General features: G+C 39.6%; 1 protein-coding gene across 4 annotated transcripts in view; it reads left to right on the forward strand.

Moving 5' to 3' along the window:
- Positions 1-12,900, forward strand: part of NEK11 (NIMA related kinase 11) — an 83,035-nt gene extending 70,135 nt beyond the window's left edge. For all 4 annotated transcript variants that reach the window (XM_015617955.2, XM_015617956.2, XM_019005652.1 and 1 more), the window contains one exon: positions 11,629-12,900. In XM_015617955.2, coding sequence (XP_015473441.1) covers positions 11,629-11,833 — 205 coding nt within the window. In that variant the 3' untranslated portion in view covers positions 11,834-12,900. The remainder of the gene's footprint in view (positions 1-11,628) is intronic.
- The last annotated feature ends 6,173 nt before the right edge of the window (positions 12,901-19,073 follow it).

Below are 19,073 nucleotides of genomic sequence, written 5' to 3' on the forward strand. Positions count from 1 at the left end.
TTATGAATCAATACATAAAGCCACAGCTTCTCTGCTCATCCCTCAGCAAACCTCATATGATGTGTTTGTTGAATGCTATTCACACAACAGTGCCACATAAGCAAGGCTAATGTAATTTAGATCTGTGCTATTCAGTTTTAGTCAGGTAGATGCAGACTCTGGGGCGGGGGGGCGGCTCTTCCAGATGACAGCTTCTGATGAAAGAGAAAATGTGGGGGATTTGTCTTACAGAAACTGAATAGCTGGAGTTCCTAAAAGGAAGGGGAAGAGCAGAGCAGGAGAGATAAAGTGGAGGTGCAGTGAAATCTGTTTGGGTGTCAAGTCACTCTAGAAGGAGAACTATTAAGGTTTGGGATTTGCAGCATTTTCAGATGTTAGGAGCAATAGATTCTGATGAGGGAGACTCCTATGTCATGAACTGCTCATAAAGAAAGTTTGTGCCCACACATTACAGATGACATTACTGGAAGAAAGTGTCAGTAGCTCTGATAAAACGGTAGATTAATCTAAAACAACACAAGGTCTAACAGTGAAAGCGCCTTTTAGCCATTTACAATTGATGCGTGAATAATGTTGGCTTGCAAACAAGTGTAGCAAGGCAGTCACTTGACAAGATGTTATATGCTCATTGCTTGAGTTACTGCAGCATAATTCACTAAATGCCTTCTTTGACTTGCTGTGTATCAGAGCATCAATTTAGGAGGTTTCTACTGTATTCTTATGCAGGACTTGACAAGGATACTCAGGTGAGAGTGAAGCTGTGCTAAAAAACTTTATGGGAATATAGAAGGAAACCACTGAACCCTGGTAGGAGTGCTTGGTGTCCTCCTATTTTAAGTGAAAAGAAATATTTTTCTTTTCACTTAATATAAAGAAAATTTAGGGGCTGTTTTTTCACTACAGCCCCTAAATATTTCCCCTGACTTTTTCTTTCCAATTCACTTTCTGGTCCAGTTGATCACATGCGGCATCAATATGAATTGATGTCTTCTCAGTAAAAGTCATGATAAAATCACCAACTCCAGTGATAACAATTTCTAGTTTGTTATATTTGGCATCAGAATTCATTATAGAATTTATAAGAGCAGAGATTTAGCTTTACCTTTCAAGCAGAGTTCATTGACTCCACAAAAATCTCCACTTCAGTGCTAAGCATTTCAATACTGGGATCTGTAGTGTTGATAAGAAATTTCCATTTTTTGAACTAGCTCCCACCAAGGCTACCATTATGCTCCTTCCCAGCCTTGCGTGCTAGCAGCGAGAAATCAACCAAATATAGAAATGGGAGCTGTGAGACTCTTATTCCTCATAATGGGCTTTGAAAACAAGGAATCTTGTTAGGCACAGGAAATGGGAGGAGCCATTTCCTGGCATTTTCTGTCCTGGCCACCATCTGATTCTCGTGGTGGTCCCCATCCTTGATGGTACAAGGTAACGTGGTGGGTGCCGAGTCTGAGAAGCATTACTGCCACATGGTATCCAGAGCCAAGTTATCTTCATGGAGAGATCCATGAAGACAAATGTTCCACTGAGGTTCCCCTATAGAGATTTTCCAACTATGCATCTCAGGAGAGAATCACACTGTTCTTCAGAAGCCACTCCTCATGCCAAAGCATTTTTCCCCTGTCAGATTAAATTGTAGTAGCACCTATTAATTTTTTTCCCCTGAGGTCCATACAAAAAGCTTAGTACAGATGGTTTTGTGCTCCTTTGTAGAGATATCCATGAATATCTACAATGAGTCATTTTAATAGCTATGAACTTTAATATGCACTTTAGAATTCAATAAAATGTATGGCAGTAAAAGGAAAAGGCTTTTATGCCCCAAATTTTAAGTAAATTAAAATCCTTTAGCCCAGCAGTAAGCACCTCTTAGTCATTCCCCAAAGTCTTATGCACAGCAGCATACCACGATCAGGCAAAAGACTTCATCATCCCCTGCTGAGTGTAAGTAAAGCAGTCTTTCAGAAGTCATGAAGAAAAGGCATTGGGTGATATTTTTATTCTGCTCCTGTGAATGCTCATAACACTATTGGTTTAGACTCATGAGGAGTATGTATATATGCTTCTTGTGCTTTGATGCTGCCATCAAATGCATCACCTATCTTAAAAATTCAGAAATAAAGGTCATTTTGAGGTCATTCAGTAGGCACTAGATGTTCTTGAGGTAAGTAGTCCTAAAATACCAGAAGTATAGAAGACTTTTTGTACATTTATTTGTGCAATTAAAAAAAAATAAAATATTGCAGTAAAGAAAGTGTTTCCTTGATATAGTATTTCAATTTATGCAGAGTGGACCTTTCTGAGCCAACTGAAACTGGTTTTGTTATACAGGTTATTGTGGGCAGCTTTAGTGAAGACAAAAGCCAAAATACAGAAAAGCTAATTGTTTTTTAAGATCCTGATTTATAAACTTATCAGTGACCTTTTGATTGCTATTGACTGTCATGCTGAAGGTATCATGATGTAAACTTGCTTGAGAAATAAGATATTTTTTCACAGACAAAAGACATATTTGGTAAGGAAGTTTACTGACACTATCTGAGCTACCATGTTTTTGCAGGTGAATAGAGTACTCTTGAAGGTATTGATCCTGAAATGTTTTTGAGCATTGAATTTCCTCTTACACACATAACAGCATTCTGTCCAACACTCCATTTTCAGGTAATAATTTCTGTCTGGTGATCCCAAGACATCTTACAGCATGACTATAGTTTTCTGCATCTCATGGGCTAGGCCAAAATTTTATTTACATGTCCATCTTCCTTGTCACAGTTTCTCACACCTCATTTTTAAAGGCTAGTCTCAAATGAGTGTAATGAATTCATTATGGAAACAAATTAAGCATCTTAGTCCAAGAGTTTCTCTTTCTTTTACTGAAAATCTATTTTAAGGTAATTGCACCATTACCTTCCAGACCCAAATCTGAAGAAAGTATTTTGGGTTTGCTGTTTGCTTTACAAACAAGTGAGATAAACTCAGTGGGAACATTGAAAGATTGAACCCTGCCTGAGTGTCACCAAGGTGGGATATTGGTTCTTGGTTTCTGTCAGGGAGACGTGAGTGCTACTTTCTGGGGCTGCAGGATCATCTCCAGGCAGGCTACACTTACCAGTGACCAACATGGGACACCAATGAGATGGGCTTCTGCTCAGGAAACCATTTATCCAGCACAGGAACCAACTCAGCTTAGACCCAGAGACAGAGAGCCCCAGACAGAGGCTGGGTGATGTGTTTTGTGGGACAGAGCCAGGGTGGAGTTTCAGGTTGGGGACTAATAGGGACAGAGTAAGGGAGAAACCCCAGGGGCTCAAAGCCAATCAGAACACCCTGGGCTGCCACCCCACGAGGGGTCCAGGGTGGAGAAATTCCTCCTGGGCTCACAGGGCTCATCCCCCGAGGCAGAGGAATGGAATTCATTCTCCCTGGGCTTTAAAGCTATGCTTCTTACTTTAACAATGCTTATCTGAAACTAAATCTCTGCCTCCCTGGGCTGGGGACACCTCACAAATAAGTGAATCCTCCTGGCTCAGGAGTCATTGCTGTCCCAAGGCAATGACTGAAAGAGAAATTTGGAATAGGTAAATCCTGGGCTTCTCCTGCCTAGGAAGAAATTAAGCTGAGTGAGACAGTGTCTGCTGCTCAGAAGCATAGGAGTCCTCTGCAGCAGAAGCAGCACTAACCCCTCAAGGCCAAAGCTGGAGCTCTGGCTAATAATAATCTAATTCCTCAGGCATTTTCTATGGGTCTTTGTTCAGCTTCTTCCCACTGTCCATACTCCTCCCCTTTCCGTGATAAAAATGGGCTGCTTCTCTTGTTGGCACTTTGCCTCTTACGCTGCTCCTCTCCATCCTGCATGTGAGGATGGGAAGAGCACATCACCTGCCAACACCATAATTTCAGCAGTTCTTAGGAGCTTTACATTTGTTATGGTACACTTTGAAATGAATAATGAGAACAAACTTAGTAGTTAGAGTGAGTGAGTATTGGGGCACAATTAATGTTTGATACATTTTCTTGGGATGCTCCTCTTTTTCCCATTTTACTTGAACCTCAGGTCGTATCCTTAAAATTATGTGTAATATTTTGCAAATTTGCTTTGATACGTAAAGAAAGCACGGATTTTTTTTCTTCTTCTCTGCTCAGCTGTATGCCAGCCATAGATCCATGAATCATTCTGTTATTCTGAATTTTTAGGGACTTTTTTTTTGTAAGGGGACAGTAACATTATGATTCCTTTAGGATTGGAGAGTTTTTATTCACTTTAAAAATTGCATTTCAGTAGCAAAACTCCTAAAATTTTTAACATAGATTCACTTATTTTAAAATGTCAAGTGGCCCCAAACACTCAAAAGATTCAGTGAATTATACTTCTTTTTGTTTTGCACACAAAGCATAGCTTGCCTAGTTTCTTGTGCTGTGCATACATAATGCAGAGATTGAGCTGTTCAGATTTCCAGCACCTTGATTTTGTCAATAGTTTGCAAACACGAAAATGCTTTCACACAGCATTAATTATATCGTCTGTTTTCAATACGGAACCACTCGAAGAATTTTGACAGTTTTTACTAGAATAGTATTGCAACCTTGGGAAGTTTACTTGAGAGAAATAAAGGTAGGGAAATTTCCAAGAGGTTTGATGCAGGAATGACCAGAGCTCTCTTTTGAAAGATATAAAATGTTTGTTTTTTAGGAAAAAAAAAAGTACTAGACTTCTATCTATGTCTTTAAATGCCTGAACAACTCTGTGAAGCTTGTCTTCTTTTGATGCAAACCCAGAAGAAACTGATTGTGTAAATCTTTCTAGGCCTTTCTGAAAATCACAGATCTACTGTCCATAGTTGGTAATTGCTTTCCTTTTTTTCCTCTTTAGAATGGTGTCATTGTGGAATTGTATGGCTCTGCCAAAACGTGAATTTGCCTTAGCCCTGTTTTGTGCTAGGAACTTTTTAAAGGCCTGCAGATGTGAAAAGAGACCTGAAAGAAGTTGTGGACTTAATCCACTTAGCTTCAGACCCCATTGAGTGGATATAGATGTGAACTTACCCTAAATGGTTGATGTTCAAAAAACTGTTTGCATAAAACCTTACAATAAATGGTTTGGGAGTCTTTTTGTGTATATGTTAGTGTCTATTTTTATGTATATGCATATACTGACTTCAATATTTGTCATAATTAGACATCTCACATTACACAGCAGTTGGTATTTTTTAGCTTTAAAATGTCTTTTTGATTGGATTGTTTAATAGTATTTTTACTGTAACCTTGTATGGGTGTTTAGCATAGCTCAGAGCTTGAGCGCTGCTTCACTTCCCTCTGTGGCTGTACAGTGCCCAAGCCCAGCAGGAAATTTTGTGAGTAAATTACTGTGGTGTTTGTGATATTTCTGTCAAGAACTGTCCATCTCCATACCAGCTAATTACATTAATCTCTCCATTGAAGCACCTGACTGACAACTTTTTAATGAGACTGACTTATTGCTAACTCAGAAATACATTATTTTAGATCCAGTAGTAACACTTTATTAAGTGAATATGGCTAAAGATAATGCTTGGATTGAGAAAAAATGCATATATAGTTATAAATATTCTGATTGTTTCTTTGTAATGCATAAATACTTTTTTTCTTTCTCTGATAGGCAAATTGTTGGTTTTAAAAGTATTATTTTGATATGAAATCCTAAGTCAGGAGAGACCCCCCCCTCCCAACATTAAGCCATGTAAAAGGAAATCAGCATTAACTCTGTATACCACACATGAACAAAGGAGAATGCAGTTATATTCTTAAATTCTTACAAGGTCTGCATATAGTTATTGAGTTTTCAGAGGTAACTACTGTATCCTCACATGCTCACAGTCAAGAATTAGCTGTATATTGTGCTGCTTTTTACACCTTTATAAAACAAATGCATTGATAAACAAAGCAAATAACATCAAGTATGTGTTAAGTGTGCCATGAATTCCTGCTTGATCTTAATCAGTGGTGCTGAAGGAATTAAACTGATGACTTTTCAAAGATTCTTTGAATGCCATGGCACTGTTAAAAATCAGAATGTTGTTTAAAATAATTATAGAAAGACTAGGAAATCTCAGACTGTGTATAAAGCTGCTGCAGCTCAGGGACGTGTGTTTCAGGTAATTCTCCATGGCCACAGTGGAACACAGTGAAACAGTGCCCACCCTACCTCATGAAGAATATCTCTATAGAAGCAAATATATTTCCTCTTATTTTTAGTACTGGTTGTAAATTTCTTTATATAGGAAGACTTTAAAATTGCAGTATTCTGTTTTGATTTCAATGACTGTGTTTTGTTGTAATTTGTTTCCTTCTGTGGAAAATACTAAAAGAAGCACATTTTCTCTTATGATAAAGCATCTTCTAAATTTGTAGTAGCTAGAATTCAACTAACAGCTCTAAATTCTAACTAGCGCTTCTTCCAAGAACAGTTGTCAGCTTCAATTCATATTTTATAAATTCATTTATCTCTGAGCATGAGGTGCATGGAGAATATTATTGTTGATATTTCTTCACCTGTGTGTCTACATCTTTTAATAATAAGATCCTTCTTAACTCATGGGAAAACATGTCCCAAATATGCTTTAGATTTTTCAGGTCTTTGAAGTAAGACATCAGAGAGTTTTGTTTGCAATCAAATTATGGTGCTTTAATTCAGGAATTATGAAGTAATTAAGGATGAATTAGGAAAATTATCTTTGTGTTTTCAAGTGAAGAAATTTTCATTCAGCAGTAATATGAGGATAGTCGAAGTCCATTGAGGCTTGAAGGTGAAAATGGAGGCTAATATTAGTAATTTGTATGCCTTTTCTTACTAGCTTTTATATCATAATACTTTCCATTATCTTTTCTATTTTTTTTTAATGAGCTCTTTTCTTACTTAGCCATTTTTTTCACATTCCCAAGACTGAACAGTTGTCAGAACTAGAAAAGTTTTGCCCTACCTTTAGATATAAGTTCCTAAAACCTGAATCATGGAACTTATTATGTCCTTCTCCTAGCAGATCTCAAGGGGTCTTTAAACAGCAACAGAGAAGTTATGTTGGAGATGAAGATTTGAACCCAGAGCCATTTCTTTCAAGTGTCAAAGTTTTAATCATTCATAGTCAGTAAAGCCAGCAAACAGAATGACAGAAAGATAACTTGAGAGGACAGAGATCTTTTGTGTTCTGACTGAGATAAACCTGTTTGTTTACTGAACCATGAGATGCTGTAGCAGATATCTTGAGATTTTCTGGTACAGTTAGAAAACAATATTTTGTATGAGACTAAGGATATGTAATTTCCTGATTCTTTTGCAAAGTCATCTCAGGAGATAAATGTAAGTCTTTTTCACTGAGATTCATATCAGTACTGGTTAGCTGCAAAGTGGCATGATTGTACTGTTTTTTTAAAGAGAAATATGAGGTTAATAAATTGATGCTTGGAAATACCATTAATTCAGGGACAAATCATTGTTGGATGTATTGATGAGAATCCTAAAGAATACTGCTGGACTCCGTGGGGTTAGCTCCTTGAGTTAGGAAGAACAGAATTTAGAGACCTCTACTGAAATTATTCTTTCAAAGATCCCTGTGCATGCTTTTACGCTCCATGAGCCAAAATCAACACAGATTTGTGCTCTGCTTTACAATGTGCTCTTTTGGTGGTGGATGCAGGTGGCCTGGCTGCATTCAAAAGGATAAATAAATGCCCAGTGGAACGGGTATTCCATGTCCAGAAAGTTTCTTTGTTAGGGTTTGCATTGTATTTTGAAATAACTGAATTTTCTGTTCTTCTTAGGAGCAGTGTGTTTGTTGCCTGTTATGGCAGGGGTGAGATGGTATTGCTGGTTCCTGATCCAGAGGGACTTTCATGGTGTTACTACTCTGGTGTGTTCAGTAGTGGCTTGTGCAGAGCCTGTCCTTGCACGAACCACACGCAGCTCTCTGAAGGGGATCCCAGTGAGACCAGGATGGCTTTAGATGATAGTTGCCATCGTGCCAAATGACACTGGAAAGTGAGATGCTGAAAAACCCCTTAGCTGCTGATTTGTGTAGTATCTACCCTTCAAGGCAGGTCATGACAAGTTGTTGAGAGATATTAACCTGGCTGCTAACACCCATGGAGGAGCACAAACCTCAGCATTAATCTTGTTTTGTGGCTTTTGTCAGTGTGGCATAAAGGTAGGTGTATTGTAATAGATCTCTAAGCCAGAAAGGAGATGTTAATAAGTAGCTGGTAGCAGAATAGTCAAAATAAAGACCTGTGGGATAATAGAGAATTCTTTGTTCACTTAGGAAAGATTTACAACTTCCTCAGCCAGCTGAGAATACAACATTATTATATTGTCAAATTTTAGTCATTTTGCACTGATGCGTAGAAAATCAACTGCAAATCACCAGATAGCCTGATAAATTCATTTAGGTCCAATGACTTGGAATGGTTTTAGACACACTGTGTCTTAAAATTATACTTCTCAAGGTTCCTATTTAGCTCCCCTCTAACTCCAGGAGTGCCTATGATTTTGCTGATGTTCTTTACTGCGTCTTGCATACTCAAAAGCACCTTATCCTTGATAGAACCAAGTCTCTATTTTATGTCCATGCTCCATAATTATCCACAAATCAAATATCAATATGGTGTTTGGGTCTTGTTGCAGTTAATTTTCTCAGGCATGTGTTGTGTGCTGCATGAGAGCTGGCAACAAGAGGCTAATTTTTTTTCAGGCCACATCTTCCATGGGTGACAGTGTCCTCAGACTGGCAATATCTGCTGTGCAGCCAGTGGGTTGATGGTCACAGCATGTCCCCAGCCCTGTGCCTCCTCTGCCTGGAGCACTGGGACTGCTCTCTGCAGCCAGGAATGAGGGGAGTTGAGCTCAATGGATCCCTCCATCTAAGACTGTAGCAAGGAAAGAAAAAACACAATCTGAGATAGGACATTTAAGCACATTACTGAGTATCACCTGAAGCCAGACCCTTGATTGGTAGAGCCTGATGTCATTTCTTGGATTTTAAGACACTGAAAACCGATTTTGGCCAGTGTGGGATGGAGGTCTGCCCCACAATTTTTCACAGTAGTGAAATCCCAGATGTGAGGCATCCCCTTTGTTCGTGTTGTCTTGGCTAAAAAAGAGATGATGACTCACAGTGAGTTTGTAGCAGATAAGCTATAGGATATCATGGAGAGTGTGCCAGTAAATCAGAAAACGTGGATGGCCAAATGTGACTGTAAATTAGAGTTCTGCACTTCTTCTCACACCACATTTGGTGGTAAGACTTTGATTCTTTTCCAGATATTTAGTGCAGGTATCCCATCTTTCATGTGAAATAGCAATCTGTAATTGTGCCTCTCCAGGATTTTACATGGGTGGACAAATATCCCCTAGCACAGGATCAGGGCCATAATGGACAAACCTCACTTTCCAAGAAGAGCCTTCCCCCCTCCCTCCATCAGGATGATAGATTCACTTGGTGACGCCTCTTTGGCATTTACTCTCTGATATCCCACACTTCTGCCTCTCAAGGCCAAACAGAGCCTGATGTCTTCTTTTGTAAAAGCAGGTTATAATTTTTGTTACCTACCCTGTAATTTTCAACCTATGAACATTTTCCCCTTAATTGTATTGTATCAGCTATTATACAGATTAGCTGGTTTGCGTGCTCTGCCAAGCTGAACAGAAAAGATTCAAGTCTGCAGGTCACATTTGTTAGCAGAAGCAATACTCCCAAGGTATATGTTTGCTTAATTTTTCATCTTGAAATAGACAGGACTGCCAAAAATTAAACATACTTGTCTAAGAGGGAGAGAGGAGTCATTAGAGGCATTGATAAGTAGCAGTGATTTCAGGATAGCTTTTCATGTATTGATTTTTAACTATTGGAGAGAAATAGTGATATTTTTGATAATGTTTTCTGAAGAAATGTACATTGTCAAATCTCTGTTTAGCTTTAAGTGGTAATCCAATCTCTAGGCTTCTAGCATTGGAGAATTCATTCTTTCCAACAGTTTTTATTTTCTCCTAAACAACATTCTTGGTAGAAAAAAAGGCAATTTCTAGTTATAGGAAGCAGGACTGAGTTAGGTCTAGACCTGTAGAGATTCCAGCTTGGCCCTTTGACTTCTGATCCTGGGTCAGAGAAAGCCAAGGCTTTCTCTGCCCCCGGTTCCTGATCTGCCTCTGTGTCAGGAGCCAGCAGAGGGGTGCCCTGAAGTCAAAGGGGCATCACACCTGGGCATGATGGAGGTGCTAGAAAAGCAAAGAGCAAGTGGGATGGGAGAAGTTTGAGGAGCAATAAAGTAGAATTCTTTGCAATGTTTTCATAAGAATTGGGGAATTTATATAATATGGAACTCTTACTGGCTGACTTTTCACTGTGAGGATGTTTTTCCTCAGCAATAACAGGATGACCACTGATAAAAAGCAACTAGGTTGATTATGCTATTGGGTGAGAAGAGTTGACCTTGCCCTGGTGTTAGACATGTAGCAAAATCAGTACAAAACCAGGAAAAACTACAGCTGCAGTTTGTGAAGTTGTTGTTGGGAGTTAGGTTTAACTATTTAAACTGCTATGGGAAGTGTGCCTGCTCCCATGTGCACATTTACTGAGGTTCTAAGCCTTAATGCTGGCACCAGGAGACATCTCTGATCCCCTTCTCTGCCTGTGTATAGATCATCCTTTGTATAGCCACAAGCTGAAGGTGTCCCAGCTCCTGCTGCCTCAAGCACTGGCTGGGAAGCCTACTGCTGGCACCATATGACATGGTTCCCTTCAAGTATCCCCTTTTTGAATAAAAGACAACCAGCTCTTAACCGCTCTAACATGTAAAGGCTCAGTGAAAAAATCCAAGTCAGAAGCATGAAGAGCAGGCAGATAGTCTCTGATACACTGAAGGAAAATTACCCTGGTATTTTCATCAAAATATGAAGCCATCACTGAGTGACAAATTGTATGTTACCTGTGATACATGAATTTAAATATGTTTTGCCTTTAGGAGGAAGAAAGGCTGTTCATTGTCTTGCAGTTTTCAAACGGGTCTTTTTTATAAATCAATATTAAGATGCTGTGTGTGTGTGTTTTGTCACTGAGTTATATATCTGGGTTTTGATAAAAGGAGCACTGTAGAAAAGAAAAAAGTGTCAAGTTAGCTCATGCTGAGCTTGTACAACGTTTTTCTTGTAGAAAAGCTCGATAGAAGCTAAAATAAAGAAATGAATAACGAAGTGTGCCCACATAAAATACCACTGGTGTTCAGCTGACTGGGGTCACTTTTGGTTTTGATGAAATCCAGAGGCAGTAATACATGTGTGTTTACCAGACTTGTAGATAAAATCATCTGTCAGACTCAGCATGAAGAGGATTCTTGGATTGTAACAATGAAGATGGCCATGCTTCCCATGATTTTGCTATGGCCAGGTTTTTACTCTTGGGCTCTTTGTATAGCAAGTAATCATGGAGAAAGTCACCAGAAAACTTTAGTGCCTTTCACTGTCAGGTAAACGAGGTGCATCATGATATAATTTTAATCAAACCGACAACATTTAGAAGAAATCTTCACTAGTCAATGCTTGTGTTACTATATAACATGAATTAACTTCTACTTGACTTTTTCTATAATATTTATCCCCAGATCTGCCATTGGGAAGCTGGGAGTGGAGACATTTGAGGCGGTGTACAGCTGCCTCAAGGAAGCGAGACAGCAGAATGCCAGTGAGGAGGAGATCAGGAGCTGTTTGGAGAAACTGGTTTCTAGAGCAAGTGATTGCTTCGAAGTAGATCAGCTGCTCTACTTCGAGGAGCAGCTACAAGCTTCAGAGCCACACCTGCAGCTGTAACAGTGTGTCAGCAACAGCTGGAAATGGTGTGGAGGGGAAAGGGACCTCCTTCAGGCCAGCAGGCAAGTACAGAAGGTGTTTGGAGGACAGTGCTGAAGGTAATGTAGTACATAGGCATGTAGGTAAGCCTCATTTGAGAGTCCAGACTGCAGTGAGAAGTGGGTAAATATGAATTGAATTTCAGGGGCAGGAAGAAGAACAAATGTTTGGGACAGTGGAGGGGAGGATTCACAGTTACCCTGTCCCCTTTTTCTGCCACTTAAAGCATAAGGAAGGGTGTTCTAGGCTGTGGCTGGATGCCAGTCCTGCACTCAGAGCATCTCTGGCAAAGCTGCCTCTGATGGAATGATGCAGGATTAGACTCCAGCTGCTGTTGATTTCTGGTCCTTGTGATATTTAAGTCCATAATTTTTGTAATTTGGCAGATTTACTCTTAAACATGTATGTATGGCCACTCAGCCCCTAATTGTCTTGTCGTTATTGATTGTTCAAAAGGCCTGCATTTAATCTGAGCTTCAAAGGAATTGTGGAAATACATACATATGTGTATATTTATATACATATATGCATGCTCACATACACAGGGATAGGTGTGTATATTCATAATGGCAGAAGTATGCCTGGTCATCCACTGTACTTGTATAGAGTTTTGGATTAAATTCATTCTTCAAAAATGGAATAATAAACTGATTTTTTTTTCGGCCTTGCACATTTTTCCTGTTAATGTTCATTCTTAGTGTTTATGCTCCCTTCTTCATATGCATCCCACTCCTGCTGATTTCAACTGTATATCAGGCTCTGATTATATACCTGATGTTTTCCTCTACCTCTTCCTTCCTTATTCTGCATTCTGAGCTCCTTCCTCTATCTGTGTAAAGGACTAAAGGTTAACAAAGTAATATGATTGGTAAAGGAATATGAAATTAATTGTAGACCAAATAAATTTTAGGCATTGAGCCATTATCATAATCCTTATGCTTCCTGCTTTTTCACCACAACTCTGAAAGGACTTCGGGACTGTATTAAATAAATTAGAGGAAATTCTTATTAAGAATATCAAAAAACCATTTCTATTTGACCCGAGTTATTTACAGTGAAGTATACCAGTATTGATTAATTAACCAGGTTAATTAAGCAGTGCTACCGATCCATCTTTATGACATGTCTTAAGAACAAAGCAAAAGGTGAGTAGTCACCTAAATCTACTTTAGCAGCAGCATAAGCTGAGGAGGCAAAAGACATGTCCAGCTACAGATGATGTGACACTATACTTCCAGCTCAAAGTAATAAGAGATTCTGGCATATTTCATCTTTTTCTAGCTTCAGTTTCTGTTTAGAATACACAGTGTTACAAACCAGAGACTAAAGTCCACTATGATGTTCACTGAGGTAGGGAAACATTTGCTTGTCAGGTTTCAGTCTCTTTCCTATGATTTTTTCTTGACTTACATTCCCCATCCTTCTCAATGTTGTGCATGTGTGCCTGATTCTGTATTTTCTACATAACTTAAGACCATTTTAAAACAGAAGTGCTGAAGTCCAAGATACAGGAGGAGTGCTTGGATGTTGCAGGGACTATAAAGTCCAACAGCAAACAATGAGTAACTAACACAGTGAGAATAATGTCAGAAGAAGATAATCTTCACTCCTTCATTTACCTCTGCTGCAATTCAAGGTGATTTACCAGGAAAACTTCAAAAAGAGCTTCTGTAAGCAGTCAATACTTTTTTTATTAGTGACAAAGACTTATTGAAGCTTTTTTTCCATGCAGCTTGCAAGAAAAAACACCTGAGAAAGAATGGGTCAGGCTTCTTAAGGCAGTAAGGGACTCAGGAGATCATTAAAGGGAAACCTTTAAAACCTGAAAAACATGGTTTAGTCACTCAGATTGACTTCAGGGAAATGGTTGCTCTCTGATGAGCATTATTTTCTTTCATTTGTTGCACAGGAAAAAGAACTCACAGTGCCTTTTACGCTTACTTAGTTGCTTTGGGCTCTCTGCAGGGAAGGACCTTTGAGGCACCTGAGGATGTGGAGGTTACTGTTTTGCTGCTTATATACTTTAAACCATACCTTGTTTCATTTTGTGGGTTTTTTACATGAATCATAACACAATTAGCCAAAGCTGTACATTAAACACAGTGGAAATTTTTGCCTTAGAGCTGTTGTAAAAGCACAGAAGTACATCACATGGATTTGACAGAAATTTTTACATTACTGTTTAACTTGCAAAATCCCATTGCTGGTGGTCATTAGTAGAAATCTAAAGGGAGGAGGAGGATTTTTGATATCAAGGATCTTTGGTAGTAGAAAAGCAACAGAACTGCTGGAAGTGCAAGGAAATAAATGTAAAGGTATTAAGTTGCTATGTATAAATCTTCATAAAAAGTCCCATTTAACCTACATACTTGTACCAAAAGCTTTGCAAGCATGAGGCAACCTTGCTGTCTTTTTTATTAATTCTCTTTAAAATGCTACAAGATAAATTGCTTGATAAAGAGATATTGAAAACAAAGGAAGTAGGGTGAGTACTTTTTTTAATGCTTTGAGGGCTTAAACCTGGTATAAAGGTGCTTGAACTATAAAGGGAAAAACATCTGAGTTTTCTGATAAGAAGTATAACTGTCAGTTTCTTGTTGACAGCTGGATTAGGATGCAGATCAATTCTATTTTTCACAGCAAACAAAAAGGAAATCCTTTCTTAGAGGTTATTGTTCTGCTGGACAAGTTCTAGAAAACATCAGAATCCCCTCTCTGCAAGATGAAATAGAGGCTTCCAGTACCTGAAAACCCTGCCTGCAGGAAACCCTTCCTTCCTCGTGGACCTGCCTTTGTGACTGTTACCCTGTGATGACCAGCTCCAAGGTGCTCTCACAGCCAAACCACAAACCTGCACCTGGCTCAGCAGGAGCTCACCCCTGGCCATTGCTGGATCTCCAGCTCCACACATAACTGGAGCATCAAGCAGATACACAGGTGAAAAAAGGGGTAGGAGGCAGCAAAGTGTCCATATCAATAATGCAAAGGCTGACCTTTCGTCTTTGGTATAAGTCAGCTCAGACTGACCTGTAGGTGTAACCACTGTTATCTGAGGGAATTTAGTGGGCAAGAGAAGAAAGGCTCAAACAGGAGATTTGTTTGGAAATAGCACCAATATGCACAGAGGCACATTCATTTCCCATATTTTGTTTGTAATATGTGTGCATGTATTACAAACCTGAACCTGCCAAACCTGAAAACTCCTTAGCCTGTGTCCACTGAATACTCTGTTTTTTCAGGAGGGAGAAGTCCAGCAGAAAGTTTCTGCATGTAATTATTGGTAGTAAGTAGAAGTTCAATGAAAATACAATCTCTAGATGGTAATTTAGCTGATGATTATTCCTGTTCAGGAATATGACTACCTTGGAAATAACTATCCAGATGTGCTGGACATAAAAAGAGCTGGTTAACAGCAAAAGCAAATGTATTTATGTACAGACTGGTCAGGCACAGAGGGTTGAGAAGGGATTGAATAGGATGAAAAGAGTTGTAGGTTCCTTCTTCTTACACCTTCTCCTCATATACTTGGTTACCACCCCCAGTTGTACTTGTTTTTGTCACTTTTTATGGTTGGGGGAATAATGGGGCAGTAAATGACCTTTTCTGAAGGCCACTGAATTATCTAAAATGAGACTAAGAATGAAAACCTAACAGGAAACCTTGGTGTTAGTGGTCACAGGAAGAGAAGACCATGCAAATGCTTCTGGTTCCATAGAACTACGGGTCCAGTATTCTTTTGTCTGGACTGGAATATGGCCATCATGGCTGGAAAGTTAGTATTTGCAGATAATTTGCCCTGCTAGCTCTGCAGACAGGTTTCAGTCCTCAGTTGTTCATGAATGGTTAACTACAGCCTCCTGACTTTGATTATTGCCACACTGTGGAGTTGGTCACTTCCCCATCAGGTCAGAAAACAGAGAACAGGTCCTGGGAAAACTTCCATCAGAAAGAGCAGTTGAGGAAAACAGACATTTAGTCAGCTGGTTTAAAAGTACACCTCTTGGGTAAATATTTTCCATTCCACTTGATGACACCTGGCCAGGGATTTCCAATGTTTTGCAATGTGCCAGAAATACACACACCCTGCAATTGTCATCCCATAGAAGAAATGGGCTTGGTTTTATTGTCATTTTTATTATTACATGCATAGCTGTAATCGAAGTACAAAGGCAGTGGTGTGCAAACAATAAGAAAAAATACCTCAGAAGAAAAATGGCAAATGAAAGAGAAGATTACTGCTTTGTACTAGTTAACTGTCCTACATATTGATATATTTTAACATTTAGAAACTGCAGTCTGTCTTAGGGAGCTTGAGAATGTGGTATCTGTGTACATGTATCTACACAGAGAAATTAATTGTGACTCTCTCATGAACTGTCTATCTGTCAGTTATCTCTCTCTACATCTATGCATGCATACACAAACATATTTCTATACATATGGAAATGTATCCTTATGTATACAAATGGAAATATATCCTGATGCACACCATGTCACCAAACCTTCCAGAATGTTTTCTGTCTTGGAAAATGAAATATCTGCCAGCTGCTCCAAAAAATTCTTACGAGCAGGTAAATACACAGTTGAAGGCACCTTGAGTAGAAAAAAACTTGAATGTTTTGATCAGGTACTGCACCAGGCACTGTACAAAGGAGCTCCAAGGCAATCCCAACCTCCCAGGCCTCACAGCTGAATTTTCCAGCAGGAATATGAGTGGAAGATGGTTCAGAGAAGTAACCTGAGCTTTTATAGCAAAGTGCAACAGGAAGCCAACCAAAGGTGAGCACTTCTCCTGATCCTCACCCGATGCTGTGTCAGGCAGTCAGCTGTGGCTTGTGGGTACCAGGGTAAGGCACGACAGAAAGGAGGATGCAGTGTTGTGAAATGGGCTTTAATACAGAAAAACAGTATTTAATGAAATACCACTCTGTGACTGTGCATGGAAGTGTGTGTGTGATGGACTGTCTGTCCCAGAGCTATATGCCCTAGAGGTGACCGAGTCCTATGAAGAAGCTGAGAGTCTGTGAATTGCTCTCCTCTCTCCATTGCCATCTGCTGATCCCTTAGGGACCCTGTTATTGTACCATGACATGCAGATATTCCCTTGGGCTGTGTTATTTCCTCTCAGCATCTCTAATATGAGTTCTATTTCAGTTTTTTTCATGTGGAACTCTCTTTCTGGCAGAGGCTGCTCTATTGATCTGCATCTATAAAGGGTCAGCAGTGTGAGAGCAGTCTTAAGTAAAGCATTGGAGTTTTCTCCCTCTGCTTTCAGTGAGTTCTGGGGAAATGCTCCATAGAACTGTCATGGAATCTTCCTACCTTAAATTGTCTCAGTTGTCTTCTCTTGTCCTCTTCCCTCCCCAAATCCTCAAGGACTGAAAGCAAAGCAAACTCAAGGTGCTCAGTGTGTGTAGAGCAGATGCTGTTATTTAATGTCCAGAGGCAATCCTTTAAATGAAGAGAGGCTGCTTCTCTTGTTTTGTAAGACAGTTTTTGAGTGTGAGCATTATTTTATTGATGCCTTTAGGCATCTGACAATCAGTGGCGTACTTTTGCCATCCTGTTTCTGCCAGTGAGTTGTATTTTTTTCCCCACCTCAAAACGAAGCCTGCTTGTTTTGAATGCTCTTTTGTCAGGAGCTTGGCTCCTGAGGCTGACAGCGAATGCTCCTGACTCCCTGGAGGCCTAATTTTTCCAGTTACTCATGTGTGCTCTTCTACAAACTGTCTTGGCAACCGGGGACTGTATTTCTGGAAGGGGGTGGTATTCCAACAAGTGTAAGCAAGGCTTTTTAAATGATCCTTCTATTGCCTGAGGACGGCAGGAATCACTTCCAGATAGCACAGTGGGACTGGAAGCAGCCAGAGCAGCCCCAGGCCTGAGCATCTCCCTGGTGCTGCTGGAGGAGCCCCCAGGGTTTGCTGCATCCCAGGTGGGCCAGGAGACTCGGAGACCCTCTGGATTCACATTCATGTCGTGCTTGCTGTTTTGAAGTAATACTGCAGAGAGGAGATTCATGGCGAGCAAACCCTTGTAAAGACAATGAGTCTCCAGACTACCTAATGACTACTTAATGAGTGTCTAAGCACTGCACCATTATTGAATTTTAATTGCCTTCTTTCTGGTCTTGTGCTAGAAAATGAAAAAGGAGCAAACACTACATGTAACGAGGGTAGATGATTAAAAAGTAATACCTAAGAGACACCCAGGCATTTGTGGAAAAGACCACAAGAATAATGTGATGAGAGAAACCAGCATTGCTGTGTGCCTGCCACCTCTTTGGATTTTTACAGCTGTTAATAATTGAAGTGGTTTTCAGCATGATCTAGCATAAAAATAGATGTGGTATCAGCAATGTAATTAAACTTACTGATTTTATTAAATCAATAAATATTGGTTATTGACCATTGTATGGAAAATCCAGTCCATATCACCAGATCACTGCAGATGGGCTTTTCAGAGGTTGCTCTTTAGCACTATGCCCTTTCTGATGTCTGCTCAGGTTATTTTCGACTGCATTGAGTGAATGTGCATTACTTTGAGCAGTAGACAGCAGAAAGGCCCAATTGAGAGTAGACCAAATAAGCCCTAAATCCATCAAGCATTTAAACATGTGCTTAGCTGTGAATGCCAGCCTCACTGCTGTACAATTGCCAGGGAAGCAGGGAGCACTGGGTTGTTGTACAGAGCAAAACATGGCACAGGGGCTCTTTGCTCATAAAAGAGGTAGATCTTCAGAGCTGGAAGCTCACCTTTGAAGCTATATACATTCAGAAGTGTGAGAAGTCCTCCAACCACTGAGACAGTGCCTCAGCCTGGTGGTCCAATCAGCTGAAATAAATTAATATAAATCTATATAGTCAAAAGATAAATTTAATTAAAATGTACATAGATTAAATAGCTAAATGGCAGAAAATGTGGTTTTGAGGAGAAACTTGCATAATTTCACTCTTCATCTCTGAAGGATGTGCATTTGTGGGGTATTTTAACCTGAACCAACAGAAAACTCTGGCCAGATGTTAATGTCTCTAATTCTACCCTTTAGTTTCTCTCTTTCTCTTTCCATGCCACACATTTTGTCACAAGGCACTAATGCGACAGGTCTCTCTTGTGCAGCTTCTCTTTTGGCTTCTTCTCTCCTAGAGTTTATGGGAACTCTTAGTGAAACATTTTGTACTCCATCATTTTCATAATAAAA

Source organism: Parus major, chromosome 2 (assembly GCF_001522545.3).
Source record: "Parus major isolate Abel chromosome 2, Parus_major1.1, whole genome shotgun sequence".
Lineage (NCBI taxonomy): Eukaryota > Metazoa > Chordata > Aves > Passeriformes > Paridae > Parus > Parus major.